At 42.4% G+C, this 11,552-nt stretch overlaps 1 protein-coding gene across 1 annotated transcript; it reads right to left on the minus strand.

The window, feature by feature from the left end:
• Positions 1-733: 733 nt before the first annotated feature.
• Positions 734-10,928, minus strand: LOC104273926 (semaphorin-4D-like; the record flags this gene model as incomplete). Its single annotated transcript, XM_009869413.1, has 13 exons — positions 734-871; positions 3,765-4,073; positions 5,134-5,186; positions 5,369-5,505; positions 5,931-6,046; positions 6,524-6,746; positions 7,083-7,239; positions 8,654-8,829; positions 9,140-9,291; positions 9,601-9,711; positions 9,868-9,967; positions 10,156-10,254; positions 10,783-10,928. Coding segments are annotated over 13 exons (1,917 nt in total), but the record flags the coding sequence as incomplete, so codon positions are not given.
• Between the last annotated feature and the right edge of the window lie 624 nt (positions 10,929-11,552).

Genomic DNA, 11,552 nt, shown 5'->3' on the forward strand with positions numbered 1-11,552 from the left:
GGTCGGGAGCTCGCTGCGCCGGGGATTTCACGGGCTGCAACGAAACAAATCGCGTTGGGTTTAGGTGGGTTTGGGTTTTCTTTTAAATTTTAGTCCAGGCTTTTGCTGACAGAATTAGGGCGCTCTTCGTTGCTCTGCCTTTTATGAAGTCCTCTGCGCACGTGGAAAATTAACACACACCACGAATTGGTTTTTGGGGAAGTGGGGGAGGCTGGGAAGGTTTGGGGAAGCGAAGAGGGTAATTAGCAGTCGGAGAGGGTAATTAGCAATCGGTACTCCCAGTCTGCTGCTGTAGCCGCGATAACCAGGCACTAGGGGGGAGAGGGAGAGGTACCGGGACCGTGCCCAGGTCCAGTGCCCACACCTCCGGGATGCTCAACAACCGGAGAGCCATGAGAAAGAACAAAACATGTTCTGTATTGAAAGAATAAAAGCCTTTCATCTGTTCATCCAAGGAAAGGATACGGTGCGACTTGATCATAACCACGAAAAACTAGCAGAAAGGAATTGCAGACAAGAGGGCTTTCCAGTTTAGCCAGCGCAGGTGTAACAAGCTCCAAGGGCCGGCAGCTGACGCTGAACAGGCCAGTCGAGGAACACGACGCGTTTTTAATTATGAGCGTAGAGCTGCACCAGCAGCCTGGCCTGGAGAAGGCAACAGAAGGCCAGACCAGGAGTGGATTTTTCACGCCTGCTCCTTTTCAGCATTTTATCCAACAGGTGTGCAGCTGACATTTTGCAAACAGCAGCTGCTCCCGGTGCCGCTTGCGTTCTGTCCCGTGGGCAAAGGCCAACGTGCGCCCACCCCGGCGTTTCCCCGCGGAACAAGGCCGAGGATGGGGCACGTGTGAATACTCCTTCTTGCAACGAGCTTGGGACAAAAATCAGGACTGACCAGTATTAACTGTTCTGGGTGAGGCGCGGTTATTCAGGGCTTCGAGGAACCTTTGAAGCTGCGACAAGTTTTACACCGTTTTTAGAGCAGATCGTAAGGGCACGAGCTCCCCGTGCAAACCTGCCTAGTAAAGAACCTGAAGCCCGGCTTTGGCAGGACATGATTTTTGCATTGCCTGCCAGACACCCCTACCAGCACACTCAAATCCTGACTGAACACCAACACCCCTCACTTGATTGCCACAAGGGCCTCAGTTTTGCCTTAAAATAGCCACTACTCTAACACGGAGCTTCCCACGGGCAGGCTCAGTGGTGCTGAGTTGTGTCACTGCTGGATGATCCCGGTCCCCTTTATGCTCCTTACTTATCAGGACACTTTAATAGGAAATCTTCCCCAAGAGAGGTTTTCTTAATCCCAGACAGCTCTGCACATTAATTTCTCTGTGAGTTAATAGCCTGAGAACTTGCACCAAAATAGTACGCTCCGTACTAGTAATTGTACAATAAGAAGTGGAAGTAGCATTCATAATTTAATGGTATTTGTATTAGATATCAGCAGCATAAACACTAGTGCAGACACCACTTCTCACACTCCACTCTCAGCTTTTCGCTTCCATGCCATTTTATAAAATATTTCAAAGACAGAGGTGTAATTCCTTGTCTCCAGTGCCCCCACTACGACCATCCCTGCAGCGTTCGCTGCTGCTGATTTTAAGTGTGACATCAGACAGGGACCTTCCGAGCGCGCTAAAGCAACACTCGGCTTGAAACAGCAGCAGCAGCACTGGAGATCTGCGGCACCAAGGAGAGCCGGGCCAAGATCAGAAGCGACGGGGCACGTTTGCATTTGCACAGCACGCTGGTGCACGCTCAGAAAACCATCACGGGGTGCCGATCGGAGCCGTTCGCTCAACAAGCAGCTCAAGGACTGCCTTGGCTCGGTCGCAGCTGCGGCCCTCTTGCCCCGTATTCTCTGTCCTTCCTACGTGCGACGTGGCAACCAATGACAAAAGGACTAAAGCTGCACCGAAGACACTTCTGAAAGTAGGGCACAGTATCTTTCATATCGACCTGTTAACTGTAACTTATCTACAACTTCTCTTAGAAGCTAATTATTTTACCCACTTAAATGAGGGTAATTAGATCAGCAGGAATTGAACTAAAACCAAACGCTGGTAGCCTTGTGAGGATTTTCTGAAATGGGGTTTTATATTCCATCTGCACTTCCTTCCACTATGGGAAGAGAGTTAAGTGTCCCCAAAGGTAAGGATGGAAATTTCTTATCACTTCCTACGTTATTAGTGACACACCGCTTTCCAGGCTGCATCATTAATCTCCATACAGCCCTTTGCATATACGGAGCAGGAATATAGGTAAAGGAACCCTGCGAGGAAGTAGACTCCCTTCCAAGCTGAGACAAGATATGCATCTCAGATGTTGTTTCCGCACTGCGCTGACAGTCACTGAAATGCAGCCAGGCAGGTCTTGGCGTAACGGTTTGCCAGCAGCTATCCAGTCTTCTCATTTCCAAACATCCATTTCCTATAGTTCTCTGGTCTGCGTGTCGTGCCTGTGGCTTCACCCTGTTGGAAGGGCTGATGTTGTCCCCAACTTTACATCCTCCCATGGGAAGTGCAAACGCTGCAGTGGCGGTGGAACAGACATGGCAAACTGTGAATTTGCTTCTTCCAAGTTCAACAACCGGCCTCACCTTCCTTGTCCGGTGTTTGCACGCAAGGCACAAGAACCTGTTGTTAGGAAGCGTAACAGAAGAATAATTTGATCCTGGAAGAAAGCATCCAAACAGAAGAGACCGTGCCTTCACTCCAACGTAGGGAAGCTTAACCTATTTGCATTTTAAGGATGGTTATAAAGGTCACTAAAAGCACTTTAGAAAAATAAATGGGTGCAAAGTGTTTTGAAAGCCTAAATGAGGGGAAAGGAGAGGAAAATAGAGAAAGATGAAATATAGGAAAATGACTCAGGAACTTCTAACGAAGCACCAGATCTGACACCAATACTCACTGTGGTCAGTGACAAGTAATTTAACCTCACATGTAAAATGAGGATAGTAGCAACCTCTTGGGGCACTGGGAGACTTAATTAGTTGCTATTCGTAGATTAAAACGAAAGTCTGAAGGTGAAAGCACTAAATGCCGAGTATTATTAGCTTCTGAAGTATTAACTTCTGTAATTGGGCAACCCCAGCATTACAAAAAAGTAGATCAGTGTCAGTTTTTGAAAGAAATTTATTCTTACAGTTCTATCCTGTCAAAAAGATACCCAAACAAGGAATTTTGCTTTTCAAAGTAGCAACTGGTAACATATCTATGTAATACACAACACAGCTTGTCATCTTCAGCTCAGAGTTTCTGACCCCTACTCAAATTTACATTCCACATTCCTTCACAGGAAACATCATGTGGTTCTTAACCAAAGAGCTCTGTGGGCTGCAAACTCCCCGTGAAACTTGCCCGCATGCCTCAAGAAAGGCCTTAAGAAAAGCTCACAAAGGCTCATGCCTTAAGAAAAGCTCCTAAGCACCGATTCAGTAAAACAAGACACGTCCGTCTGCGTGGCCGAACTCTTCCTCACAATGCCTGACCCCTCCGTAACCAGTGCCGGACTTCCCAAGCCAGCTGTACCCGGGGTTTTGGAGCTGGTTGCTCTCCTCTTCCAAGGCAGAGAGAAATGACCCTTGTAGAAGTTCCAAGCCAACAAGAAAAAGAAAAAAACAGCAAACCCAGTCCCCACGAGGATTAAAACAAGCTTCTCTCTTTGACTGTCCACAGGTTTCTGGTTCGATGACTGAGCCAGTAAAGGTGGTACCGGGGACCGCAAACCCGCAGCTCCTGCTTCATGACACTTACTTGCTGTGGCAATAACATTTGCTTCCTCTGCCTCTTCTCGGGCATAAAGGGCATAGCGGGCCGTGGTGATAAGGAATTCCTTGCCATTGGATCTCTCTACTGAGAGACAGTCATAAAATCCAGCCTCATCCAGCGTCACGTTAAATATTGCTATTCCTCCATCATAGAGGAGGTATTTAGAGTCCTCGGCCTGAAGTCTGCTCCCATTAAACTTCCACACTACGCTCGCCAGGTTTGACAGAGGAACACATTTAAGATGAACATTGTTTCCAAGAGTAAAGAGGTATTTTCTCACACTATTTTCTGAAACTATGAAGATAATGTTTTTTAGTAAGAACACCAGGGATTTAGTTTAACTTAACCAAATACATATTCAAGGACATATAAACTGTAATTCACCAGTCCTGACCATGAGTAATGAACAGGTAAGGGGTAAAGACAAAGAAATCCCGTTGCTAACTGGTCTGACTATCAGTGACATCTTGCTGGCCTTACTCCCACTGATGTGATGCGTAACAGAATGAACACGGGACCAGAAGTTTAAGACTTTCAGATTTTAAACCGATTTCTCCCCACCTGTACCCACAGCCGTGCATAAATAAAGTCACCTTTGTGTGCCTCCAATTCTCTATCGGTTAATGACACTGCTTTACAGACATGCTTTGATGTCTGCACAATGCGCACATCAGCTGTGCGAAAGTTCCCCAACTGTCCCACTGATTGCCTTATTACTTGTCGTGCAGTCTAAAATACAGAAGACTAAAGACAACTCTGACTTTAAAGAGACATAAGTGGAGGTAAGAGCTACACCTTGTGTCAAGAAGAAAGCAATATATCTTGCAACTCATTACGAAGTCACTGCATAATAATACCAGAGCACACACACCTGCAATTCTACATTACAGGTAATTAATTTCCCAAACCCACTAAAATAATGAAAGTAATTTTAAACGGCTGGTAACGAACAGCCTTCTTTTAAAGGGTCCTCTTGAATAGTACCTCACGTATCTGCAGAACAGCCTCCTTAAGCAGCGACAGATTTAACAGGACAGCTGACGTGTGCCGTGATTTCTGCAAAGGGGGTGTGGGAGGGTCATGCGTAACTTCCAGCGGGTCACATTATGCCTCCCTTGAGAGTCAGAGTTTCGCGCTAGACTGAGGCACTCTGACATTTCGAGTTAGGGGGTTAAGAGCCGTAGATCGTGCCAGCTCAGTGTGGGGTTTTTTGGTCCTAGTTCAAAAGTAATAATCAACAGGATTTTAATTCTGTGGTTTTCTATAATGCAAGAATTTCAGTGAGCACAAACTTAACAAGCATTTTGATCACATGAAGTTAAAATATTCTTTCTTAAAATGAACATCCACATACCTACACTAAGGCAGCTGGAAGCGTCCCCGTATTTCACACTTTGAATTAAATTCCTGAAACAAGAAAACACAAACCCCACCCAAACCCCAAACAGATGAAAACACAGGCAAGAAGTGTTGCAGCTTCTATCATTCCATTTCCAAGAATCATCCTAGTTTTGCGTCAGACATTAAGAGAGCACTGCTAAAGCAATCTCACACGAGGTGTGCAGCTGAAACTGCAGCTTTTTACTTACTCTGGCCGCCCAGTGTGATTCGCCAGACGCACACATTCCTCAGCAGCCGGAGCCCAGGCGCAGTACGGATCCCGCGCCAAGACGCAGTCCCAGCAGTACTCGTATCGGCGGCACGCACAGACTGGGAGCTGCACCACCTGAGACAGGGACCCTACATAGAGCATTCCCTAGAAATGCAGGAGGGACTTCTTTTACAATAGCGAGGGAGATTTTAAGCTGTTATTTTCTAATAGGGGCTCTAAGATTTTCTGGCTTTTATTAGAAGCATCAGTAAACTAAAAATCTCATGAGAACAGACGGTGATGTGAAAACCCTAGCTTTCCGCACCACGGGAAACGACAGAGTTCCTTCCCTAATTTTTTAATGAACGTAAAGGCTTATGTCAGTTATATTTTGACACACGCAAATTCTTCTTCAACCGAAAAAAGATGCTTTGTGCATCTGTTACTAATGGATACATGATAGAAGCAGAATTATGAGACATTTACAGGCTCTTTAAAAGCCACAAGGACAGAAGAGCAAGGCCTGAGGCAAACTGTTACAGCAAGGACAGAAGTTCTACCTTTTCAGAAGACAGCTGGAGAGATCGTACAGGCTCAGGAGACTGAAACAGCTGTAGCTCTTCCACAATGAACATTTCCCCATCACAATTGAAAGCTTTATGCAAATATCCATCATCTACATAAAATGAAATGTATTGCTAAAGATAAACTTGTTTAAACATAGCATAACACTTTAGCCTGGTAATTCATGTTGAAATCAGACAGAGATTTAGAAGACATTCCTGGGCACGGGGAATTTTTTTTTTTAATTCTTCAAAGCAATTCTTATTTCTTCTTTCAATAAGACAGAAGCAGTGATTTTTTTTTTTCCAGGGGAAAAAAAGACCTCAAACAATCCCTGAATTTGCAAATATTATTATGTCAAGTCTCCTTTGATATGGAAAGTTTCTAAAGCGAGCCTTTTAATGTCCAACAAGCCAAACACATTTAATCTAACTGGAATGAAAATACTAAACTAGCAAGACAGCTTCTGAATGCAAAACTTCAGACAGAGCTGATGAATGCTTTTACTTTTCCGAGGGCTCCGAAAAAGATCTGGAAAAAAAATACATAAAAAAGGTACAGTATCTTTTCCTAAAACGAAAGCACTCACCTGTTCCTAGAAACATAACATCGTATGTTTGTTTATCCAGGCCAGTGACTCTGTCTACTACAATCCTGGTATAGTTGGAACCTCTCTTCAGTAGCACCGGTCTATTGCCAACTGGATTTACAGAATTATCCATTAGAGGGTGATCTCTAACAAACTGCAGAACTTTGTCAGGCAAGTCAGACGAAGTATTATACCCAATACTCCTGGCAAAATTATCAATGCACTAGAAACAAACCATAACGAACACGATTACAATTGCTTTTACATTTCACCAAGGTATACAAAAAAGGTGCATTTCCTTCTAACTCATGACGTTACTTCTATTTATCTTCAAAAGATAAACATCATTGCTTTCCTCACACTTTATGAACTAGCTAATAATCCCTTATCTCTCATGGAGCTGTAAGCAAGGCGGCTTTTCTAGGAACCTTCGTATGATGGAAAGAGAAAGCAGGTATCTGTGCTGATTACAAACACTGCAATGATACTGGCAAAACACGAGCTAACGATCTGCTACCAGGGGCTGTTCTTTAATTTGAACAAGTAAAGTCGTATTTACAGCACCAGGACGTGGAACTGGCACTTCTCCCCTATACACCATCCACTTCACAGGGGAACGTTCCACAGTTACGGGTCCTTTGTAGTTTCCTTTGGAGAAGACTTCCTGAATGTTTTTCATACTGTACGCACAAAGAGCCGATATGTCTAATCTTCGCCTTAGAAGAAAAAAAAACAAAAAACCAAAACCAACAAATCAACACACAAAATAAAAGCATGTTTGATTGGCTTTTATATAGAAAGAAATACTGTAAAATAACCCCATCACCACGCTGCACAGTGCTGTATCTTTTTCAGGATTAGTCAAAACACACCCAATGCTAAAAATACTTCTCTGCTGCAGTTTTTCGGATACACCAAGAAGAGAATAAAACAAAGACATACGTAACTGATGGCATGAGGTATGCTTTTGTTAAAAATCAAGTAACCGCCCTCAAATAAACTGAAACAACTTAGAGAATGAGGACCTTTTGACAACCTTTCTTGTAAACAGACAGATGAGCCCAAGTATGACGGTAATCAACATTCTGACAGGATTTTCCTCCCTTTGGCTCCACACTTCTGATGCAGACTATTAAATCTTCTAATCCCTTTAACTCATCTTACTGAAAACCTAATGCTTCTCCTCTTTGCCTCCAATTACAACGCTTTTCAAAATGATGACAGAAAATTTAGGTATTTAGGAGTGTCTGGGTCAGACACTGGTGTGATTTCAGTTCTGCCAAGGAATACCAAATCTAAGTCTCTTTGCCACACCCAAAGGAATAAATGTTCTACAAATTCCTGTCTGAGGACACACTGAACCCAGCCTGCCATAACCAGAAATAAAACTCAGGTAAGCTCCAGCGGGTATAAACTGACAGGTGAATAGGCGGCAGGAGGTGAAGCTGCACAGCGCTGACTGCGCCGCATTCCGATATTCTGATGATTTTATAAAACATAACAAGTACCCACTCCTGGCTACTTTGTCACTGGTGTTTTTTGACATGTAAAGCTTTGATGCGCTTTGTCTTGTTTTTCTTCATTAGCCAGAGAATTAATAAAAAGCTAGTTAACCCTAAAACTCGTACAGCATTTGTTTGGATTCTCTTTTCATTTTCACAGACCATTAGAGAAGCAGGCCACAGCACATACTTCTTTTGGAAAAAGAGAGTAATTCGGCACCTTTAAACATCAGCTATTTCCTTCAGTGCTATAAAGATCAGAAGGAATCCAGGGCTTTGTGTATGTAATTATGCAATTTTATATGTAATTAGTTTTAATTGCCCCTCCATCCGACTAGAGAAAACGTAACTCTAAAAACTTGGCGTAGGAGAAGCTTTTGGTTAGTCTTTAATTGAAGGCTTTGGCCCAGGAACAAAAACCATCTTGTTTCAGATGATAACGTTTGCTCAGTTGGACCAAGCTGTAAGAAAAACAAAAGTGGTCCATTAAAACACGCAGCGTAAGTACCTGGGACCTGCTTGTTGTGAGTTAAAGCCGGAAGGCTGCGCTCAGACTAGCAACACTGAGGTGAGAACCCTCACTCAGCTCATTACAACCTTTAGTAGCATGGGTAGCGCTCTGTCTCACCCTTGCTGGGAGAAAATTCCATAAAATAGGCTGTCCTGCCACTTCCTTCTCCTAAGTAAAAAGATGTCCTGGACAACGTTGAAATGGAAATTTATTTCTGGAACAGAACAGGAAAGGCGGGATTTTAAAAATGACGTCCATCTTCTCTGCAAGATGCGTTTTCCACCGAGATCACCCTAAACGAAGGAACAACATCAAGTGGGTAGAATGCACACAGAAATAGATGCAATTCTCACCTCACAGCGCTTGTGTGGGGAAAGATACAAATCCCAGTTCAAAGGCAAAAGAAAAAAAGCTTAAATGTCAAATGCAACCTGAACAGCTGGTTCTGTTCGTGCAGGAAAAAAGAGGGCGTTGAGTTCACCAATAAAATGTGCACAGAAGAATTTTGTTTGACTAGCCAGTGTAGGTGCCACCGGCAACCAGTCGACTATGACACTTCACCTAAAATACACTAAACAACATCTTTATACTACAAGTACTAACTCTGCAGATACGGGCAATTCTGGACACCAGAATCTTGTCATAGAATTCAAATTCAACAGCTGTTTCAGTGAAGAACACATAAATTTTATCATCATCTCCATTTGGACTAGATTCACTTTCATGTACTATTTCCATGTTGACAAAGCTTGGTTCTGAAACACATGGATACACAAAACACGGTAAGTTTATTCCAGGAAAAACATACACGCTACAAGTTATTTTAAAATTAAGTCTAAATGAACTTTTCTTGGTGGGCTAGTGGACAAGGAGAGGGCTGAGAAGTATTTATGAATCCATCAAACATTAAGAGAAGGAATCGTGCTTTCGTAAATGACAAGGGGCTGTGGCTCCTCTCATCCCTGTTGTCCACAGTGAAAAATTTCAATACATAACATTCGAGAGAGAATTTGTACACGAAATTATACTTCAAGAGGCTGAAATACATAAAAAAAACTTCCTACCATTTAGCCACGGTGTTTTAAACTCTGTTCTTAAAGGATTTCTCATGCTGCGAAGTATTATAGGTTCTGTACCCAAGAAATTACTTGAAGTAGCCGAATACAATTCCCCATCTGTAAAGATTTGGAAGAAACAAAAAAATACGACGCACTTATTTTTAAAAGTCGTATCACAAGGGGCAAATTGGGGCTGACGTGCGAAAACAGAATGAGGGTAACGTGACTTAGATACGGAAAATCATTTCAGGTTGCGTGTCCGTCCAAACATACCGACAAAGACAGACGCGTACATCAGAGTTGGTTCGAACAGACACTTCCCTCTGCTCTCCTCAGCTCTTCCTTGCAAGTGTATCTTCGTCCCACGGACAACCTACAGCAAATAATCATTTAAAGAGGATGAAAAAGTAACACTTGGTAAGTGCTTTCTTGTCTTTCATGCTTTTATAAAAGAATTATGGACCCTTCTAATCTTCAGCTGGAATATTTTGGGAATGGTCTTTAAAGATCTGCCATACGACTCAAATGTATTCCGTAAAACCTGCATCCAAACATAGTTACCATGTGATTACAAGTCGGGTGATACGCGTTGGTTCCACAGACATATAAGGTAGAGTCATTTATCTGATGGAGGATGAGGATGTAGTTCTGGCATCTCATCTAAAATAGAAAATAAAATTTATGTGGCGACTGAAAATTTTCCGGTGTCAGCATCAAGCAAACAAGCCAAATAGATTTCAATGAACTGGCTTTTACTTTGTTTATTTCCATTAACCTTGACACTGTAGCCATTTTCATTTTAGTTAACAACTTAGAGGGAGAAACACAGGTTCCTACCTTGTCCTTTCCTCTGCCAATACACTCCAGTTGTCTTTCCTGTGTAGCAAACCAGTATTCCTAAGAGCCAAAAAGACTTGTAAGGTGGTACGCATCTTCACCTCCCAAATAATTTGTAAAAAATCATCTTCCTTTGTATCTCCATAACACACGAAGCATACTAAAAAACCTGAAGAGAGGTCTTCTTTGCTTAAAACCAAAAAATTCTGTGATAAAGTTTCAAGCCTTGAAACAGTTAATACTTTTACACTTTTAAAATCAGAACATGAAGTTCAAATTAAGAAAATCATAAGTAAAATATTTTTAAGAAGGTATGGGGGGGGGAAAAAAAGGGAGAAGTCTTTAATTTACCCTCGCTATTTCTCTAGAAATATTATTCAAGTCAAGAGCAAATACTGCATCTCTGCCTCCAACAAGTAAGGTACTGGTTTCTTCATTCACAAGAAGAGTGGAAACATTGGATAGCCCTTCTTTCATAAAAGTGTTTATATTTCCATCTGCAAAACAAAGAACGTTAAGTTACTTCAGAAAAATATTTATCACTAGAATCACAGTGTTACGTAATAAAAATTCCAGACTGAAAGCAAATTGCAACAGAACAAAGGTAAAAACTTGCACACATTTCCAAGTAACATGAAAATAGTTGAATAAATGGGTATTCTTTTCCCAATTTATTACAGGAAAATAATCATCATTGTTACTATATCTCTAAGCCAGAGCCTCCAGCTACAACAATTACTGTCCAGGCATTCCTCACTGTCACCAGACGAGTGCATCCGCAACACTTGAGGTGAAAGAGTCCATGGCATTCTTTCCATGCTTAATAAAAAATGAACTCCCAACACTGTGCCGTGTTTCTTTCTATTTTTCACTTACTTTGGTATTTTACTGTTTTTCTGGGAATGCAGTTCCCAAGAGATCCTTTTGTCTCGTGTATTAATTGCAGAACGAGATAAAGGACGACAGCAGCGCTACCCATTTTCAGAGATTCAGCCGCTAATAAGCTCTTCCCAGTTTTTATTCTTTGTCATTAAACAATTACAGGCAGCAATTTCTTCACGGTTCTTGAAAATGTCCTGTGGAAGTCCTCCAAGTAAGTATCTGCGATCTCCAACTATTTT

This window comes from Apaloderma vittatum, unplaced genomic scaffold, assembly GCF_000703405.1.
Source record: "Apaloderma vittatum isolate BGI_N311 unplaced genomic scaffold, ASM70340v1 scaffold41185, whole genome shotgun sequence".
Taxonomy (NCBI): Eukaryota; Metazoa; Chordata; class Aves; order Trogoniformes; family Trogonidae; genus Apaloderma; species Apaloderma vittatum.